The sequence below is a fragment of the Vulpes vulpes genome, chromosome 15, assembly GCF_048418805.1.
Source record: "Vulpes vulpes isolate BD-2025 chromosome 15, VulVul3, whole genome shotgun sequence".
Taxonomy (NCBI): Eukaryota; Metazoa; Chordata; class Mammalia; order Carnivora; family Canidae; genus Vulpes; species Vulpes vulpes.
In genome coordinates, this window is record NC_132794.1 from 81,873,943 (window position 1) to 81,896,385 (window position 22,443).

At 40.5% G+C, this 22,443-nt stretch overlaps 1 protein-coding gene and 1 pseudogene across 6 annotated transcripts in view; both read right to left on the minus strand.

Annotated features, from left to right (window-relative positions):
* Window positions 1–5,850: 5,850 nt before the first annotated feature.
* LOC140595687 (adenosine deaminase pseudogene) lies at window positions 5,851–10,911 on the minus strand (annotated as a pseudogene).
* Window positions 10,912–14,817: 3,906 nt separating this feature from the next.
* Window positions 14,818–22,443, minus strand: part of PANK1 (pantothenate kinase 1) — a 56,465-nt gene continuing 48,839 nt past the window's right edge. For all 6 annotated transcript variants that reach the window (XM_072739477.1, XM_072739478.1, XM_025990545.2 and 3 more), the window contains 2 exons: window positions 19,550–19,675; window positions 14,818–16,329 (listed from right to left, as the gene is read on the minus strand). In XM_072739477.1, coding sequence (XP_072595578.1) covers window positions 16,270–16,329; window positions 19,550–19,675 — 186 coding nt within the window. In that variant the 3' untranslated portion in view covers window positions 14,818–16,269. The remainder of the gene's footprint in view (window positions 16,330–19,549; window positions 19,676–22,443) is intronic.

Genomic DNA, 22,443 nt, shown 5'->3' on the forward strand with positions numbered 1-22,443 from the left:
AGGAAGGCACCTGAGCTAGGACCTCAGACCAACCAATATGAAATTGTGAAGAAATTTCAATGAGATGAACTGTAGGAGTAACAGTTACATAGTCAAGCATTGCCTCTATAAATCCCTTTTGGAGAATGGAAGCAAATATCTGGATCATTTGGACCCAAAGAAAACTTGAGTTTCCCCCAGAAGGCCATTTCAGGGTTCTTGATTATTGGCACATGATTGGGGACATGGTCTTTTACCTCTTCAAGCCTCAGACTTCTCTCCTGTTAAATGAAGATGGTGGGGGGGGGGGGGGGGGGCGGGCACTTGGGTGGCTCAGTGGTTAAGCGTCTACCTTTGACTCAGGTCATGATCCTGGAGTCCCCTGATCAAGCCCTGCATAGGGCTCCCTGCTCAGCAGGGAGTCTGCTTTTCCCTCTGTCCCTCCCCCTGCTCCGTACTCTTCTCTTCTCTTTCTCTCACTCTCTCAAGTAATTGAATAAAATCTTTTTTAAAAAATAAAGATAGGAACCCTCACCTCCTTCACTGTCTGGGTGGATTCAAGGAGGTTGCAGGAGCTCCAAGCACATGAGGGGCTCAATCTGTCAGTGCTGCCATTGTTATGAACTCCCTTCCGTGTAAACTCTTATTCCCTTGTGATAGCTCTGTAAAAGGGCAGGCCCAGTGCCTGAAGCTCAGAATCACAGAGGCTTAGGTTTGGAGGCTGTTAAAGATCATCTCTGTTCCAGGCCTTCCCTCTTCATTGGTGCTAGGTTAGAATCCTGTGAGGGCTTAAGAGAATTCAAAACAGGCTAATGGTCTGACACCTCCCTGAACAGATATTTTCTAAACAGTTGTTTAACATTTCTTTAGGAATTTTTAAATTAGAATGACAGTGAAAAGTCTAATTTCCACTTCTTATCCTTGGTAACCTTGCTTTGGGCAAGGCCTTTAGCATAGTTTTGCAATTTACCACTTGAATGATCAAAGTTAACTTCTGAGTTGAAAAGCAAGACTTACTGCTTCCACTAAAGCTCTTTTGTAGCACCGAATCAATGAGTAATAGCTGGCATTTGAATGTGAGTAGTAATTAATCAGTAATTAACATTATATAATGAGTTTATAAACCCCTTTATCTAAGAATTTACATGCCACTGTATTTAGAATTTGCTTGGCATCCCAAAACTAGGCAGTTCGGTGTTTTCTTTTTAAGACCAATCTTAACGCCATCTACCCTTTTAAAAAGGTTAATTTCTTATATCCAAGAGAGGTTACATCTTGGTAATATCTTTCTCGATGGCCACCAAAACAGATTATGCCACAGATGAAAACACCGTTAGGGTTCTGAGACCAAGCTTTATAATGAACAGCAATCCTTACAGGCTAATATTGATTGCTGAGACAGACCTCATGTTTAATTCACCACCACCACTGTGACTGCCACAGACAGCAAAGGTCAGACGTGTACCGTAGACACAGGCTAAAGGACGGGAAGAATTGTGTAATCAACTAAATGTTCAGGGCAGAGCCAACAAAACTCAATTGTTCTGGACAACCAAACCATTTTCTCTGAAGTTGCTGGAAATTGTGTGGGTAGGATCTACTCTCAACTCCTCTTTGCCTGTCTAAACATTGCATAAATAACTACTTGATAAATTCAATGTTGATGTTGGCACAGGAACAGATAGTTCAAGAGTGACTGCTCATTTCAAAATGTATAAATCCAATATAAATAGCAATCAAACCTCAAAGGAGAATGCTTAAAACTGTTCCTGTTGCATTTAACTTGCCTAATTTCAACCCACACACTTCTGGAGCTCAATACAAAAGCACTTTTGATCTATATTTAAAATAATATGTCACTTGACAGACTATTCAGATATCTAATTTAAAAATATATTCTGCCAAAATTATAGTTTTGATATAAACTCCAGATCCATTATTTGCATGATTAACTTGAGATTTATCTCTTTCCCCATACGCCACACACACACACACACACACACACACACACCATAAATGCTGGAAAACAGTCTAGAAAACACAGTCTGAGAATATACTATGAAAACATATTTACTATGTCAAGTTAAATAAATTTGAGTATTTAATGAAAAACAATTTTTTAAAGATTTTATTTATTCATGAGAGACAGAGAGAGAGAGGCAGAGACACAGGCAGAGGGAGAAGCAGGCTCCATGCAGGGAGCCCGACATGGGACTTGATCTCGGGTCTCCAGGATCACGCCCTGGGCCGATGGCAGGCGCTAAACTACTGAGCCACTCAGGGATCCCAGAAAACAATTATTTTAAAATTCATAGTTTTCTTCAAAATTAAAATTTAGGAACCTCTTAAAGATACACAAGAAGATCTCTCAAAGACACATGAGATCCACCTGTCTCATTTATAGCATGTGCTAACGTAGACATAATTCATTAACCATGTCATGGCAGCCAAATGGCATAAGTTCTTCAGATGCCAAACCTGGCTAAAATAGCAACAGTAATCTCATTGAATTGAGTGAATGGAGGAAGAGAAGAGAGAGAGAAAAAAATGTAATATATTTTAAAGGGTCCAATTTTTTCACATTGCTTAATGACCTAAGGGAAAATTCAAAACTCTCCTTAAGCTGCAACTGCAAAATTTAAAAAGGAAATTCATTTGCTTAAAAAAAAATCCAGCAGTTGGCACAACTGGGGCTGAGGCTATTTGCCTTTATACCACAAGGCCCCTACTGTCACCACATCAACTTTAGGCCACACAAATTTGACTAAATGCACCTGGCCATTTTGTCTAAAAATGTGATAATTCGAGAAATGTACAGGAAAAAAACAGTGGGAAAGCGAAACAACAAGTAGACTATTTTACAAAATTAAAAATGATGCCAGTTATTTTTGGATTTTTTAAAAAAGGACATCTAATTATTAACATCATAATTTCATATTTGTGCAATATTCAAAGGATTTTTTTCTTTTCTTTTCAAGATTTTATTTATTTATTCATGATAGACACACAGAGAGAGGCAGAGACACAGGCAGAGGGAGAAGCAGGCTCCGTGGAGGGAGCCTGACACGGAACTTGATCCCAGGATCCTGGGATCATGCCCTGAGCCGAAGGCAGATGCTCAACCACTGAGCCACCCAGTGGTCCCCCTACTATTAAACAATAGGCAAAGTTAGGTTGATTTGCCTTATTTTATAATACAAATACAAATTAATTCATTACTTTACAAAATGGATGTATTACTATTAATTCCAATGTATTTGTAAGGAGAATGTTTTAACTACTTTGCACAGTTTCCAAAAACCATTAGACATTTTAGAAATGAAGCACATTTATCTATGAATAACTTACATTAATTATAACTCATCCTTATCGACTCATTACAGTAGGCATTCATATATTACACCAAGTTAGCTCTTCTGGAATAAAGCCACACTTTGGCACTTCTTGACTTCTAAAATCAAAATTTTCATCCAAGATCTGCTACCAACTTATTCTTTTAACCTAGAGAAGCTGCTTTGGCTTTTTCTGCCTTGATTTTCTTGACTGTAAGATAGAGATAACATCACCTGTTTGCCTAGTTCAAAAGGATGAGGATAAAATAACCAATAAGTAACATATTTTGAACATTAAATGTACTTAATAAGTGCACTTTTATCACTTACAGATCTTGCATAAAAAGAAAATGATTGCTCATACATGAAAAAAAAAAACAACCCAGCATTTGTGAAAAGCCAAAAAAAGCAAGACAATGTGGCAGGTCACATCCACAATTCTTGGGGGGCAGAGGCAGTGGGAAGGGCTGATTTCGCTGAGGTTGCCTGTAGCTGACTTTTGCAGAGCATGAGCACCAGCATGGAATCCTCAGCTCTTTTTCATCATCATTTAATCCTTGCAATCAAATGAGGGAATAACTAACTTTATCCCTATTTTACAGATGAACTAACTGAAGCTTTCAGAGATTAGGGGATTCACCCAAGGTCACACTGTAGCTTAACGACAGGCTTTAACCAAAGCAGGCTCATTACAGAGGGGTTTCTTGCCAATTCCTAAGTGCATTGCCCTCCCAAGTCCCGTAAGATACCTTCTCTTTTGACTTGACAAGTTCATTGTAATTCCCAACATTAGACTCACGAGCTCCAGATTTTTTTTAAGATTTTATTTATTTATTTATGAGAGACACACAGAGAGAGGCAGAGAAACAGGCAGAGGGAGAAGCAGGCTCCATGCAGGGGACTCGATCCCGGGACTCCAGGATCACACCCTGGGCATGAAGGCAGGCGCTAAACCACTGAGCCACCCAGGGATCCACATGAGCTCCAAACTGAGAAGATCTCAAAGACTTTCTATGCTCTTCAAAGGAGATCCTATTTCTCATCTATGTGATTGGAAAATATGAAAGGATTGATAATACCTTGTGTGGGTAAGTGTGTAGGAAAATAAGCACTACCAAAATCATCTACAATGTGTACATTCATATTGTTTGGGAGGGCAATTTGGCAGTAACCATCAAAAAATAAAATACAAATGAGACTGCTTGGTGCCAGATAGATCGTCACCAGGAAGTTCAACCCCTCTGTAACCTTGGGCTGCAGCAAAAATCTCAAACATCTCATCAATACCCACTTGCACATGCACAGGAAGAACTGTCTTCCCCCCGTCCAAGGAGCTGCAGCAGGAGTACAGTGTGCCATGCCCATCTGCAAGGATGATGGGATCCAGGTTGTTCAAGGACACTGTAAAGGTCAGCAGCTTGGCGAGGCAGTCCAGGTGTACAGAAAGATATATGTCATCTACATGGAGTGGGTGCAGTGTGAGAAGGCTAATGGTACAACTGTCCATGTGGGCATGCATCCCAGCGAGATCTGTTTTCTTACCCCAAGAGGTAGTCATCATCAGGCTAAAACTGGACAAAGATTGGGAAAATAATTCTTGAATACAAAGTAAAATCTTGACAAGTTGGAAAAGAGAAAGGTAAATATAATATTTGGGAAAATGCAAGAATGAATATAACCTGCTGTGCAAGCATGGTTGAACTATAGAGTTTTAGCCTGTTGTGTATTCCTTTGAAGCTTTTCAAGATGTCTCTCAAACATTTTATTTCCTTTCTGTTTTCTTACTGGTAGCTCTGTCAATGTTTTTGCTGTTTGATGAGTAATTTTGTGAAAACAAAATTACATATATAAACATATTATACATATTTATATATAACTTATTTATTATTTATATATTTATATACATATACATAGGAAAGATTGAGAGATTGAGAGAGACCTGGATGGATCAACATTTGGCATTGTTGTGGATAAGGTAGAGTACTGAAAATAGGGGAATTAAGTCAGTCTTTTTTTTTTTTAAGATTTTATTTATTTATTCATGAGAGACACAGAGAGAGAGAGAGGCAGAGACACAGGCAGAGGGAGAAGCAGGCTCCATGCAGGGAGCCCGACGGGGGACTCAATCACAGGACTCAATCCCAGGACTCCAGGATCACACCCTGGGCTGAAGGCAGGTGCCAAACCGCTGAGTCACCCAGGGATCCCCTTAAGTCAGTCTACTTATGATAATGGCCAACACTTACTTGGTGCTTGGGTACTCTTTACAACATTTTACATAATTTAACTGGCTTAATCCTCCCAACAAATTATGTTTACATTTAACAGTTGAGGAATTGGCAGCTGGGTGGCTCAGCGGTTTAGTGCCACCTTTGGCCCAGGGCATGATCCTGGAGGCCTGGGATCGAATCCTACATCCGGCTCCCTGTGTGGAGCCTGCTTCTCCCTCTACCTGTATCTCTTCCTCTCTCTCTCTCTCTCTCTCTCTCTCTGTGTGTGTGTGTGTCTCTCATGAATAAATAAATAAAATCTTAAAAAAAAAACAGTTGTGGAAAGTGAATCACAGGGAAGTTAACTCGACTAAATTCATACAGTAAGTGGCTCCAGAGTACCACCTACACCTCACTGCCTCTTATTCTGAAAGTTCAAATTCCTCCCATTCCACTTCTAGAAATGCTGCAGTCAAGAGTATACCTCCAGAAAAGACATGGAAAACACCTTCTCTGGAGGGTATCACCAATCCCAGAGAAAAGCTCCAAAATTTTTTTAATTTTTTTTTTTTTTTTCACAATACCAGCCATTGGCTTCTTTATCGAGCCCCAGATTTTCAGCATGGTGCTGAAAGGAGGGAGGGAGGTTTCAGATTCAACCAGCCTCTGGCCCGTAGTCAGGAGAGATGTGGCGTGCGAGGTATTCCTGTGTACAGAAACAGGCACACGGCTTCAAAAGCAGCAGAAGTTGACTATGGGCATCATCGTCCTCCTTGAAAGAGTAACGGTAAGTGCCGTTCAACCCCAGAGAATTGCGGAGGCTCCACCCCAGGGGAGGGCCTGGCGAGGTGGCCTTGATGTCTTCGGGGATGCTCCCGGCAGCGTCCGAAGATTGCATCCCGTAGGCTTTAGGGAGCAGATCAAGAAGCTGCTTCTTTTCATCTTCTGGGAGGAAACTAGACTTTGCCGCATTGATGTTCAGTCTCTTAAACTCCTCCTCGGTCAAGTCCATCCCGTTTGGCCCTCTGGTAACCGTGTCCAGGGTGGACTGGAAGATGAGTGGGTCATCCGCGTGGAGGAGCAGTTAGCCTGGTCATTTTGGAGCCGAAGCACCGCGTGCTCCGTGTCCGACTCCAGGCGCCTGTGAGGTAGCTGCACCGGGGGCAGATCTCGAAGCGCATGTTTTCCTGCCGAGCCTGGCATAAAGGGCCTCGTCCTCCAGCGTGTGGTAGCCGTGGCCCAGCCTCTCCGTCCTGAGCGTGTCCACAGCCCCTTGGACCACCTCCGCCGAGCCCACCTCCCCTGCGTGCACAGTGCGGTGGACGCCTCCCGGCACAGCCTCCCCGCAGGCCTCCCGTGTCCCGGGAAGACACTGCTCCCTTCAATGGTCTCGTCTCCTGCCAGGTCGATGGCCACCACAGTCTGCTGGTGCTTCTGACACCCTTAGCTCCACCAGCTCCAGGGACCAGTCGGGCTGGTGGCGCAGGCAGCACAGGGGACCTCACTGTCACCTTGAAGTCCCGTTCTCCCTCCTGCAGGCTCTGGCTCACCAGGGCCACCACCTCATCCGGGCTGAGGTCCCCTTCAGGCTGGTTCCAGGGGATCGGCTCCACTTGACAGTTGGCCAGCAGGTGCGGGCCGTAGCGCACCTCCACGTACACCGCGCCCTCCTCGGCCTTCGTCTCGACGAACTCGTAGGCGATCCTTTTGACGGCCTCCCGGGAGCCCACGATGGCGCGTAGTAGTTAAACTTGGCCAGGAAGCCAGGGAAGCTGAGCGGCTTGTGCATGCAGACGACGTCCTGCAGCTCCTCTACGGTCTCAGCAGGGAGGGCAATCCCCCTCTTCCGGCTTAAGTATAAGATGGTTTCAGGCTTGATGGCCCCATGGAGGTGGACATGCAGCTCCACTTTGGGCTTGTCGAAGGCGGGCGTCTGGGTCATGGTGCCAAGCGTGCACCCCTGCACGGCTCCCTCCACCGGTCGGTGCTCACCCCACTACTTTGGAGAGTAGGGCTCTCCAAAGGAACAGCTGAGCCAGATCACTTTACAGTAAAGTCCAATCAACAAGTAACACTGCTTACTTAAAGCTTCAATCAATTTTTTATCACATAGTGAAGGATCACAAGACACCTAGGGAAAGACTCTAAAATGAAAAACAGAAAAAAAAAGAAGAAGAAGAAGCAGCAACTTGGAAGGGAGATTATTCAGAAATGTAAAAACATAAAAGTCAATGTATCTTTTGAGAAATAAAACATAGGTTACAAAAGAATGAGAGTATGTAAAGAACTCTTGGGACCTCCAGCATGATGGTAGAAATAGTAGCAATAATAACTCCATAGAAGAGCTGGAAGATAACGTTGAAATGAAGCAAAAAGATTAAGATGAAAAATAAAAGAAAACCAATATGAAAATTAGCCAATACAGGAAGCCCAACATCCAAACAGGAGTAATTCCTCAAAGATATCAGAGAAATTTATTACCAAAGTAATAATTTAAGAAAATTTCTAAGAGGTGAAGGATATGTTTCTAGTTTGAAGGAATCTATTATGGAACCAACTTAGTTGATGAAAATACTAAAGCCTATTATTATACATTTTCAGAATACTGGTGATGCAGGAAAGCTTCTTCAATAGTTTAAATATTTTTAACCCACTCTCTTATCACTGTGTGGTCTCTGAGAAGTTCACTGTAAGTCCTCACATTGTTTCCCAATTATTCACCAGCAAGTCCTCCCAAATCCTAGCTTCTTTCAAAATTTTCTCTTTGTCTTTGACTTTCTTTTCTTTTCTTTTCTTTTTTTTTAAAGATTTATTTATTTATTTATGATAAATATATAGAGAGAGAGGCGCAGAGACACAGGAGGAGGGAGAAACAGGCTCCATGCCGGGAGCCCGACTTGGGAATGGATCCCGGGACTCCAGGATTGCGCCCTGGGCCAAAGGCAGGTGCCAAACTGCTGAGCCACCCAGGGATCCCCTGTCTTTGACTTTCTAGGTTGAATAGGATTTATTTGGGTGTAGATTTTTTGGTATTTATCCCACTTTGATTATTGAGCTTCCTGGATCTGTGGTTTGGTATTTGTTATTAATTTTGGAAAATTCTCAACCATTATTACTTAAATATTTCTTCTGCTCCATTCTCTCTTCTCCTCTGGTGTCTGATGTATATGTTTTTACTGTTCGAAATGTGCCATGGCTGTTGGGTATTCTGTTCTTTCTCATACTGTTTTCTCTTTGAGTTTCAGTTTAGAAGCTTTTATTAACATATCTTCAAGCTTACTGATTCTTGGCCATGTTTAGTCTACTGATGAGCCTATCAAAGGCACTCTCTGGGGCACCTGGGTAGCTCAGTGGTTGAGCATCTGCCTTTGGTTCAGATCACCTTTGGTGATCCTGGGGTCCTGGGATGGAGCCTGCTTCTCTCATTGCCTATGTCTCTGCCTCTCTCATGAATCAATCAATCTTAAAAAAAAAAAAAAAAGGCATTCTTCATTTCTTTTGCAACATTTCTAATTTCTAACATTTCCTTTTGATTCTTCATTAGATTTTCTATCTCTCTGTTTACATTGCCAGTCACTTCTTGTTCTTTTTCCATTAAAGTCCTTAACATATTAATCATATTTATGTTAAATTCTCTGATTAGGAATTTCAAAATCTATGTCATATTGGAGTCTGATGTTTGGTTGGTCTCTTTTTTTCTTGCCTCTAAGCATGTCATATACTCTTGTATTGCAAGCTACATGGGATGTATCAGGTAATAGGAACTGAGGTAAAATGGCTGTTAGTGTGAGGTTTATTGTGAATCCAGCTAGAAGTTGGGCTGTTTAATGTTTGCTGTAGCTGTAGGTACCAGAGGCTTCAAATTCCTCTTATGTCCTTGTTTTTAACTCTCCATTTTCTTTGAGTTTCCCTAATAAGTTCTTCTTAAATAGAATCTGCACCTTACAGGTCTCTTTCGGCTGCAATCCACTGTTATTATATTAAAGCTGGGTTGACATAGTGGGAGGACAGGGGGAGGGGAGACTTCCATAATTTCAAGATGAAATCTCAGCCTATCAGAGGGCCTGTGTCCCTGGGCTATGGTCTCCAGTGTTTTTCAGCATTCCTCTTTTTCCCATTCTCTCCTCCAGCAGCCTCTCCCCCTTTCAGCCTTAGTTGAGACGGAACACAACTGGAGGCAGAAGTTAGGTAATTTCCTTTCCCCCTGGGGTAAGATAAGTCTCTGATAAAATCCTGTCCCCTGGAAAGCAACCCTTTTTCATGGAGAGCACTATAGATAAATTTCAGAATGGTACTTTGATTGTCCTCCTGCCAGAGACATAGGAGAATTTTTCTCAGCTCTTCACCATGAGAACTGGGTGAGGTTCCTGGAGGTAGGACTCATGGAAGTGTGGGGACCCTCCCTAAGACCACGGGTCCCCAGGAATGTCTCACTCTTATGTAAGTCCACACTGAGCTTCCACCAGTTTGTCAAAATTGCCATTTAAGTGTTCCTACCAGTTTATGGGTGGTAGGTAAATCGATTCAGCTGTGATTTTCAGTATTCCTTGTCTTTTCAAATTTTAGGGTGGCAGTTTGTTCTATGACCTCAATTCTCTGATAGGTCTGAGAAAAGTCATTGGTTTTTCAGTTTGTTTAGCCTTTTTTCTGATAAGGTTGAGGGTGATGGATTGGTTGAAACCAGAAATTGAAAAGTTTCTAAAAACTTCTAGAAAAGAGGGAGGAAATAGTTACATCTGAAGATCAGGAGCCAGGCTGACATCAGGCTTTCTCACAGCAACACTGGAAGCTTGGCAATTATAGTGCTATGCCTTCAGAATTCTGAAGAAAAAGATCTAACCTAAAATTCTATACTTTGCCAAACTATCAATTGAGTATGAGCATAGCATAAAAATATTTTTAGAAGATTTTAGACATAAAGCTGCTCAAACTTTTCCCCTCATCACCCTACCCTTATCTGGGAAGCTGCTTTGTTCAGAATAGTGAAATAAAACAAGAAAAGCCCAGCAGCCAATGTTGAAAAATGAGTTCCTGATAAAAATATACCCAGGCATTGGTTGGAATGCTGAGCATACCCCTCTTCCCAAATCTTCCAACCAACCAAAACAGTCCCTGTGGCTATGAGTCTTAGCTACAACCTTGGTGGTCTGACATATCCAAGTGCCCTTTCCCTGCCCGTGGCTTTGCCTTTAAGCACCGAGAAAGTATCATGTGTCATTAATAAAGTGTAAAGAGAAAGAGGGAGGAAAAACAAAAAAGAAAAGAAAACATGGGGGCAGCCTGGGTGGCTCACGGTTTAGCGCTGCCTTAGCCTAGAGACCCGGGATTGAGTCGGCGTCAGGCTCCCTGCATGGAGCCTGCTTCTCCCTTGGCCTGTGTCTCTGCCTCTCTCTCTCTCTCTCTCTCAATGTCTCTCATGAATAAATAAATAAATAAAATCTTTTAAAAAGAAAAGAAAACATGGGTACTGCTATTTTTTCTTAGTCTTCTGGAACTATTTAACTTTTTAGATTATCTGCATATAAAATGCACTGAATTTTTAAAAATAATACTTGAATTTAAGAAGATGAATTCTAACCGCAGACTGGTTAAGAATTGTTTGGTGACAACATTAACTCAAATCACCTCCATTAATTCTAGTTTGGAATGCTTAGTGTTTACCTAATAGAGTGAGCATAAGAAGAGGCAAAGACTTTTCATACAAATTTTCTTTTATTTTTGTATCGCAAGTGATGAATACTTATAAACTAACCTTTTAAAGTTGACCATAAAAGGCACTACATAAATGGTTACACTGTGGCATCACCAATATAACATCTTTTGGAAAATGAAACAAATAATTGAGGTCACTGGGGAAATAGGTGGTCCTGGCTTGGTTAAAAAAAAAAAATCCAGTGTCAATATCATAAATAGATTCAAAAAGTGCTGTGTGCCAGACTTGGTGTGCTCTGGAAACCATGAAATGACTCAGGCCACGACAAAGGCATTGACAATAAAGATTCAAGTGAACAGCTAAATAATATTGTTTCGTGAAATGAGTAAGTAGTACAAAAGGAGCATTACTAAGTTAATCTATTGTTTCATGTAACATACGATTTAAAATTCATACGGGAACTCAATTAAATATTCTAAGTAAAATAAAAAGAAACTGAATTAGCTCTTAAATTGTTCCCCCCAAATATCTTTTATTTCAGTCGAGGAGGTAGTGATGAATGAAAGCAAGAAACACTTGAGGGTCATTCCTCAAAAGCTGAGGCCATGATTTCATATTTGTATCTCATACCCAGTTTACTAAGGAAATTCTTTGCCTTCCTTTCCGCCACATCACCCTATTTCTTCCCTTCACAGCATTGATCACTAACTGCCATTTTCCTGTTTACTTGTTGGTTCCTGTGCTTAAAGTTTACCTTCTTCATGAGAATGGAAGCCCGATGAAAAGAGAGATCTTGCTGTCTTACAACTGAATGTATCCCACAAGTTACCCAATGGATACCTCCCACATCATAGGCATTCAGTCAAAGTTAAATAGGTGAAAAGTACATAATGAGCACCTGATAGATCCAGTAGAAAATGTGCATTAATTCAATTTTCCTCCCAATTTCCTCACAGTCATCTTCTGATCACTGGGAGGAAAAGAGCCTTCTCTCCAAACAACTCTTGCAAGTAATAGAGTTAATGGTGATCACTGATATTGGAATCTTCCTAGTCACTAAATAGAATCATAGCACGGTTGTAGCTATTAGCAGCCTTGGTCCTGTGGGAAAATTCTCAAGAGCTTATTTAACCCTCTTAGTTACAGAGAAATGTAGTCTACTAAGCAGCTACTGCATAAGGTTGGACACAATAGAGGAACTAAAGCAAACATGATACTAAAAATGGTGTTATGTATCCAAAGCACAATAACTGATTTACTCATTTACCTCAGTAGGACATTTTGCTATTACCACTTTACTTGAAACCCTTTGATGACTCTGCACTGACTACAGAAAACACCAGAGTCTTTAGCTGGAATATGAGTCCTTCCATAATTTGCCTGGTTTCCCATCTCTGAGTACCGGGTTTCTCTCTCAATAACCAAGTCTCCAGTGGAAGCAAACAGCTTCTAATTCCCTGAATAACCTGACTAGTGTTTCTTCTCTCAATGCTTCTCCCACTCTGTTCTCTCTGCTTGGGAAGACCTCCCCTCCTGCCCCACTCAGTAGTCTCTACTCATTGGTTAAGACTCAGTGGAAACTTCTCGAGCCCTCTCCTCCAGAAGTGACCAGTTCCTCAGGTGCAGCCTCCAGCCTCAGGTACAGACCTCATATTAGGCATGGTTCATGGCTATTCCCGAAACTGCATTTCCCACCACTCTTCCCATTGTTTACTCCACACACACTTGAATGCTTGCAGTTCCTCAAAATCTTCATTTTCATTTGCCAGGAATAAACAATGTTTTCCCAGGTATTTACATGGTGTGTTCCCAACTTCATCTGACTCTGCTCACACATCTCCTCTCATAGAATTTGTCTTTGACCACTCTACCAAAGAATTTTCTTCCCTTCCACTCTCTAAATATAATTACCTCCTCTCCAGCTCTTTACTTTACCTCATTTTCTCCTTATAGTACTGATCTACCAATATCTACTTAGTGATTATCTGTTTTCCTTCTAGAATGTAAGCTCATTCTAGGGTCTTTTGTGAGGATGGGTCTTTTGTTCACTGCTGTAAATATTGGTGAACGAATGAGTGACATCTGTGACACTTTATAACATGAACTGGCTTGAGACTTGTCTCCCTTGCTGAACAGCAGGGGTTATAGCCAATTCCTCTTGGTTTCCTTATCTCCTTCCTGGCACAAGGTAACTTCTTATTCATTGTATGACCAGGTGATGTCGAGCATAAATTACCTATAACAACAGTTCCCAGCAAAGGGACTCTGAAACGATATATACTACCTAACCTGAAGAATACAACCATACTTCCACAATCCCTTTATCTACAACTCTTGAGACCAGATGTCTTTCAAAATTCAGGACTGTTCACTACTTACCACCCCGAGTAGGGGCTGGGGCAGTACCCAATAATGAAACCTCAATCCATTAGTAGCTCTGCAACAAAACATGTGAAGAATCCTATAGAGTGTGATAAATAATGCTCAAGTCAGCTTTTTCTGTCAAGTGACTATCAAGATACATTTCAAGAGCTTGGAATTTTGGAATTGTGGACACAGGGCTATGAACATGTACTGGCATGGGAGATCTGTATCTCTGTGCTAAAATGGGTTCCCCACATTCTAGAAGATTAGATATCGCTGATTTCACACATTAGTTTAAGATGTATTTTTCTTTTCCCAGTACAGCTAGCATTTACTATTTGTCAGCCTTTGTGCTAAGCTCTTTAAATATGGTGGGGAAAACTGTTTGCCCCATTCTATAAATGAGGAAGCTGGAGTTTATAGAGAGGGTTAGTGGCTAGCCCACACAGCTAGATATTGGCAGAGCTAGATCCACACTGAAGCTGTCTCACAATCAAAAGCCATGCTCTGGACTATCTACCATCTTGAATTCAAGATAAAAATTCTTTAACGTTGTCAAGTTTCTTCTTAATGTTGAGCCAAAGGAAAATTTCTATGATTCAAGTGAATGTAAAAATCCACAGACTACAAGTTTCTCATTATAAAAAAAGGCTGGCTATATGTAGCCAACATTTACTGAAATTTGCATAGTGGAAGAATTGATTTCCTCAGCTAACCCAATGTCTTACACATCTGCAATGAAAGATCAAGTGATTCCAGATAATTAAAAAGTTATGTATTTACATTAACTTGTCCTGATTCCTTTTGCAGAACCATAATCCCAGGTCTACTATTCCCTGATAGAGGAGAGTAGGATTGAATAGAAGGGAACAGTCAAAAAAGGCACTAATGTAGAGAATATGTACATTTTTACATTTATCTTTTTCAAGAACATCTTAGTTACTTGAATTTTTTTAAGCCAGGTGGAAGTTGATCAAATACTTGTACTTGTGATGGCCAAGAGTACTTGTACTTGTGATGGCCAACTTTTGAAAAATTTTTCTTATTAGCAAATATAGGAATGATATTTTGGCAATGAGTCAGTTGTATAACAACAATAAAGCTATTTTAAGAATCTCTGCATAGAGCTTGGGCTTCATTTGAAGACACCCTTATGTGAAAGCCTCAAATTATGAAATGTAGGGTAGCAAAAATACAACACACATTCATTATATGGCACAAAAGCAGATACTATGGACATGAAGATTAAGAAATGAAAATAACATATACACTAAAAACATCACAACAGAAACAGGCTTTATTTCAACCAGACAAGTGAATACTTCAATTAACAAGTTCTTCAAGACTTGAAGATAATGGCAATTAAAGATGGTGCTCAGGAGGCAGAAAAGGAAAGATTCATCATGGAGGAACTGCACTGCCTTCAAAAATCCCTTTCAACAATATGCTCAATTTGAAAGATTAATCAGTTCTAAATCATTAGACTTCATGCGTTTCAATATTTGTACAAGACTCTCATTTGAAAGTTACCCATTGGTTCCAATGCATCTTTCAAAAAAGAAAAAAAATGTATAGATAGATCAGTATCATGATTTTTTTTTAAATATTAGAAGCTGGGATTGAAATACAGTTTTCAGTCTGAAATATTTCAAATGAAAAAATGTTATTACTTAAGATGCCTTGTTACAAAGCTCCTATGTACATATGTGTACAAAACAAATAGGTATTATTACCTGACACCTCAACCCATGACTTCTCCCCCATCTCCCAATGGGAACAGTTAATCAACTGGGAGACTTTACCTGGGAAGTTCCAGAGTCCTGCATAAGGATTTCCTGCCACTCATAGGCTGGGCATGAATCGAGGACATGTCATCAGAGAACATTTCAGTTTAATATAACCTAACATAAAATAAATCCAACAAAACATTGCATATGCATAAGGTTTAAGACAAAATTGCCTATCATTTTCAACTTTTGCCTGACTCATTAAATTCATCAACATTTTCAGAGTTTTCTCATCAGGGGTACTTTCGAGAGCTTTCGATCTCCTGCTTCACTTCGCATTGAGTTGGTCAGCACCTTGATTGATACAGACAATTAGGTTAAAGAAAGGTATTGGGGAGGGGAGGGAGTCACTTAAGGACAGAAATGGGGAAGGACTCTCTTTCTCCATAAGACATTCCAACAGGAAAAAAAAAAAAAGACGAGAAAAGGTATATAAACAAACAAACAAAATCGTGTTCACAGTAAAACATGCCAGATTTGTAGTTTCATTTGAAACCAACAGCAAATCATGAAACGTCATGAAGAATATAAGTAAAGGTAGAATCTCCTAGAGTAATTACTAAATGAAGTTAAAATTACCACACTGATCAGTAAACCCCAGAAGAAAAATAAACAGCACTTACATTTCGGGTCCTTCTTAAACATCATACAACTTTTCAAGGTTAATGCATAAAATCCATACATAGGTTTGGCCTCGCTGCACAAAATTTTTTTTTTTTTTAAAAATACAGTATACAGAAAAAACTCTTGTATTCCCCATTTTGAATCATCAGCTCAAAACCCAAGAGTAAAAGATCGGCTAGAAGGATTTTAAATTATTTACAAATCCAGCAGGTTCATCTGCCATAATGGCTTGGCTTCCGTCCCATAGCGGCATCTACCTCCTCTGACAGCAGTCCTCGGTTCCCTGTTCCCACAGAAGGCTCTTCCGCCGCCTGGCACCACTACTGGTCATCAGTCATCTTGAACAGCTCCAGCAGTGCTCCAACGGCTCCGAAATAACCCTGCGAAAAGCAAGGGGAAAACTTGTGCATGATGATCTCTAAATAGCCAAAGGCCTACTGTTTTTAACAATGCTAGGAATGCTGTCCCCTAATGTGATAGATAAGAAAAAAAACCTGAACTCAGCCATGCACTGTAGAATAATAGTAATAATATTTATTAGATACACCTGTTTTTTTTATATGAACTAAATTAACCGCTGTATGTAAAGCGCTGAGGAAAATGTCTGGCACTTGGTGTGTACTACACGAGTGCTGGTATTGTTAGAATTGATCTTTGGCAAAATCCACGCTATGACCCCAATTTCACTGATGAGAAATAGAAGGAAATGAAGGAAATTTCCCTTTCAGGGTCATACTGTTATGTCAGGGCTCAACCTCAAATCTGTATGACTTCAGAGTTGTATCTCCCAGGTATTTATCTCTAAGCTTCCCTCTGCAGATCTTGGAAAGGCATCCAAATCAGCCAGAGCTTCCCTTTGCTCATCTATAAAATAAAAGCCTGTTTTTGTGAAAGTGAAAGGAACTGAAAAATAAAAATGTTTAGGGAACTTGGTTTCCAAAAGGTCTGAGACTCCACTCCTGTTGCCTGATTCGACAGTCACCCACACAAATGGGTGGCAGTGTGCCAGGACAGGCACTCCATGTAGGACCTCTGCTTCTGCTGCTACCAGCTAACATTTATTGAGGTTTCATTATATGCTAGAAATTGTTTCTGAACACTTTACATTAATACATTCATTTCATCTTCATAAAAACTTTATGAGGCAAATGTTATTATCCCCCCATGTTACAGCGGCTAAAACAGATGGAGAGGTAAAGTCATTGTCTAAAGACTCCTAGTCAGTTAAGAGGCTGTGTCTTAACAGCTTGGCTGACGACTTCTCAATCCTGTTAGTTGAATGAATGAGACCAGTGAGTGAGGACTCCTGTGGCAGGACCGCCACACGTGTGCCTCCCAAAATTTTCTCTCCACAATATCCTCCAGGAAGACCTGCTTAAGCCAGAGGGAATCTAGGAATGCAGAACCTTTTCTGAGAGATATTTACAAGGAGCTATAAAAACACTCACTTTCATTGGCAATGAAGACCGAGTTATGATACGTGCATAGCAAAGCCAAGCCACAGTCCAAGGGGCCTTAGGATTGTACAAATGAATTCAGGTAACTAAGCTTTCACCTGCAGAAGTGAGTTTCCCCAAAATGTTGGATCTCACTCCCTATTTTACTGCCAACTAACTATCCATGTGACCGTGTAGATGGCTTTTAATTCCTGATGGCTTCTAGGGTTTGTTTTTTGCTTTAGTTGAAGAGAATCTGGACTTAGGGTTGCCAGATAAAATATAGATAAATGCCAGATAAAATAACCATGTCTTGTATTTTTAATCACTAAATATGGCAGTTCTAGTTGAACTGGAAAAGCAGTTTTCTTTTTCATTTTAATTGCTTTTTTATAGCTTAGGTGCTTTTCTCCTCTTCAAACAAAATCTTACGTGGAAATGATAAATAAGCAGATAAAAATGGAGGGGCTCTGGTTGGGGAGAGAAAGTGAAAAATCAGGGACTCAAGTCCCCTCAACCCCTCAAAAGTTCTATCACTCCATGCTTTAAGCCTACTTAAAAAAACAAACAAACAAACAAAAAAACAACAACAGGCTTTTTATCACTGGGCCTTAACTATTTAGCATTTGAGTTCCTATTGTTTATCTGCTTTAAGAAAACAAAATATGGGCTTAGAAAACTCTAAATAACTTAGAAATGCATCAGCAGCTTTTCAGATAAATTATTTGAAGATAAGAAAAATGCCACAGTAGTTATTTATTACAAATCTGTGATATTAATTCTCTCAAAGTTTATTCTGCTACAATCCACATCAGGGATTAGGTACCCCCATGATAAATAAATAGTTGCTCTCTACAGTACTGATTTTATTTTTTAAAATATTTTTACTTATTTATTTATTTGATAGAGAAAGCCAGCACAAGCAGGGGGAGAGGCCAAAGGAGAGAGAGATGCATGTTCCCTGCTGAGTAGGGAGCCTGATATTGGGCTTGATCCCAGGACTCTAGGATCATGATTCAAGCCAAAGGCAGACGCCCAACCAGCTGAGCCACTCAGGCGCCCCTATAGCACTGATTTTAAAGAAGGTGGCAGAAGAGGTAGGGAAAAGAGGGGAAGGTCCTCCACTTTTAGAAACCTGATTTATAGGATTGTAGAAACTCGATAGAAGGGACTCTCTCAATTAACTAATGTTCTCCATACCCTTTGCAGACAGGCTGCTAATGCCTAGGGACACCACCTTTTCTGGGCCACCAGGCTACCCTGAGCAGGCCCAGCACTTCTGTTCTCACCAGTGGAGTTGTCTGCTTGCCAAGAGTCAACTGTGTTTATCCTCAGATTTGTTTATGACAGTTTTATTGTTGATGTTATAATCTAAGTTAATTATATATAACCTAAACCAATAAAAAGAGTACAAAATAAATTGGTTACTTCTTTGAAAATCCAGTTAAGTTCTTGAAAAAGGTTGGAAAAGATGGTCACAAACCATTACTCTCTACTTGGGTGGATACTGCACATGAAAGGTTGAGAGAAAAATCTAGAAGGATTATGCCACCAAAGTGCTTCACAGGTATCTTTAATCTCTTGATCCATTTTCAAGAAATAAATCACAAATCAAAGAAGGCATATAATACTTGTGGATCATGAAAAAAAAGATAACAGTGAATTCCAATCAGCAGAACCCATGGTCAAAAATAGGCTTTGGTGCTACATCAAAGTAATTGGTGAGATATTTTTAAATGATTACTCATTTTAGCTGATTTAAAAAAAAAGATTTTATTTATTTATTCATGAGAGAGAGAGAGAGAGAGAGAGAAAGAGGCACAGAGACACAGAGAGAGAAGCAAGCTCCATGCAGGAAGTCTGATGTGGGACTCGATTCTGGGTCTCCAGGATCAGGCCCGGGCCAAAGGCGGCGCTAAACCGCTGAGCCACCCAGGCTGCCTTGATTTTTTTTTTTTTTTTAACTAACCAGCTGCTGGTCCTGGTTGTTGGAGAAGAAAGCTTCCATTTTATATAGTTCTTCTTTATCCTTTGTATAAATGGAAAGTTTAAATGCCAACTCTTTCTATTTGACCAATTTTAAAACTGAAAGACTCACTCAAAAGTTAGGTGACGCCAAATACACTCCATGCAGGGCAACTAATTCCATGCAGACTTGACCTACCTCATGTTCCAAAAACAGAGCTTTTAGCTGTCCTTTGGACCAAAAATCCATTGCATATGCTAGCAGCTTCATGGAGACCATATTGATTCTGAGAAAATTCCCAACAAACACAACTCTGTCAATATTCTGGAAAAAAAATTAAAGAACAATTAAATAATGGTATAACTGTACTCCCAGGACCTTGCAGAGTCAACTTGTTTTTTTAAGTGAAATTATTTCAGCATTTCCAAAATGAAGCCAAATAAACTTCATAGTGCATACCACAAGAACAAGAGGGTGAGATTCTGGTTGGACCAGGCAGAGACTTATGTTGGCCTTATTTGCGGGTATTATGTCAGACTGACTTAGGTCTGATATGAAATTCAGCTACAAACACACATATATAAAATTGTAACTTGAGTTCAAGTTCAGCTAAATTTGCCTTTGCATTCTTTCAATTACCCCAAACTTCCAACTATAAATTATTATAAGCGACTCATAAATGAAATGGCCATGGTATGGGTTTTTCATCTAACAAGCTTGCTCAGTTTGCTCTACGCCAAAAAGCAGGAATACAAAAAGAAATGGTTCCCAGTCTCTATCCTTAGGGTATGTTTGGTCAACATGTGTGTGGGTTGAAATGTAACAGAAACTTTGTTTATATTTTTGTTGACATGGATTTGCATTCTGCACTACACACACACTAAACACTGAGCTCAGCCTGTCTGCCATGCAGGGGCTGCTCCACCCACCCACTCACAGAGCCTGTTGCTAGGGCCACTTATGTCAAAGGGAAGAACTTCCTAGAAGCTGGCATCCTTTTCTGTCCAGTTGATCCAGACTCATCAGGATCTAGGAACATGGCCTCTCAATTATCTCAAGTTTTGACAATGTTAAGTCGATGAGTCCATTAATTACTGTGAATATTTTCCATGGGTGGAGGGGCAGGAGGTGGTTTTAATAAGTGCCTAGACTGAGATGTAACAAGAAACAGTCAAGAGTAAGTAACTCAGATTAAGGAAGGATTTATTTAAATTTTAGAGTTCCATCTTTTCCCCTAAAACAAGGGAGTCCAATGTAGGGCTTGCTCAGAACCCCACTCCTGCATTACTCTGGTAATGAGCCAGAAGGAATAGAATGGCAATAAAAGCTGATGGACATTCTTTATGTCAAATAAATTCCAGGTGGGTCAAAGATATGACTGTGGAAAGAAAAAAAAGACTAGAGGAAACCACAGAACTTTAAAAAAAAAAAAAAAGTTGAGTCCAGTTAATGGCTATTAGGAGGTTCTTCATAGTGTCCTGCTCCTGTATGTATGTTTACCAATTTTCATAATAAAAGGATGATATACAACCAAAGCAAGACATAAAATATATGTAGAGGGTGAATTGCATGAGATGTGATTACATCTCAATAAAATTGGTGTTTTATTTAAGCAACAACGTGATACAGAGTTTGCTGCCCTTGGAAGGATATGTTTCTGCTGTAGTGCAGACAACAGAGAGTAAGACCCCCAAAGTGAAAAACAACGGCTACTTCAAGTCAGGCTAACATTGCGGGAAAGGCACAAAAGGTTGCCCACCCCCCTGGACACCCTTCTGTTGTCTTTGGAACTCTGTATTATGTGTTTGTATTTTCTACTCAAAAATATGAATAAAAGGTCAATGTTGATGAAGAAGCATTTTACAGGGTTCCAATAATCACAATTTAAGTATCTATCTATCTATCTATCTATCTATCTATCTATCTATCATCTTAGAGTCAGTGCATGTGGTGCCCCTGTATGAAATAGCTGAATTCAAGGACTCTCCACTCAGTGAGGGTGGTGCAGGCAGCACCAGCTGATGCTTGATCCCCAGAAACACCACTGCCACCTCCTGCTGTGCCCACTGGGAGCCTTGCCCAATGCGATCGCTGATTCCTCTCACTGGCCTTACTTTCAAACTGCCACTTTTGCTATAGTCCAGCAATAAACGGTATTGAAAGCAAAATGAAAAGTGACAAAATCTGTTGCCCTTCCCCTAGAGTGAATGTGATCATTGTAAAAAGACCTGCGGGCTCGCTCAAGGTCTGTGGAAAGCAGGGGAAAGGGTGGGGCAGGGATGTCACATCTAACTGACCTTTGAGAGCGCAGGAGGACAGCCCAAGACACACATACCAGTCAGGCCTTGTTTGGCTACTTGGAAAAACTCCCTTTAAAGGTTAATGTAAAAATAAATAAATAAATAAACCCTGTTAAAATGAGTCCCGTGACCGAAGTGGACTTTGAAAGGCACGTGTCTGAGATACAGTCTTTCTTTGCATTTCAGCCTTGTATCTGAACTCCATTTCAGACAAGGCTGGAAAAAAGTGACCGCGAGCCATAGACTGGTGACACCTTCTACTCAATGTAAAGGAGTATGTTTCTCTGTAACCCCAGAGCTCAAAGACAGGGCTGGCACTGCCCATCATCAAGATTGCCTTCTGCCCTGTTTAAAACCCCAGTGCTCAACTAGGAGGGGACAGGAGGCAGTTTCTGCAGTACCTGTAATACTCTATTTCTTGATCTGAGTGGTACCTATACAGGTGTGTGTGTGTGTGTGTGTGTGTGTGTGTGTGTGAGTGAAAATCCAAGCTGTACACCCAGAATTTTATCTTCTATGTGTATTTCTATTAAAATCATATTTTTAAAAGCTCTATTACCGATGCGACTATGATTCTTTAACACTTCTATTACCTGTTGCATGTCCCAACCTTTCTTGTCTTTCTAACACAACTCAGTGAAAGCTATTGTAGTTTACATGTCTTGTATTAGGGAAAAGGGTTCTAGTTTCCCAACGGAACTTTGCAGTTTCAAAACATGTTCCCAAAGCTTTGTCACCAGCTCCACCCCACTCTTGTGCCTGGGGCTCTGGTTGGCCTCAGCTGCAGCAAGC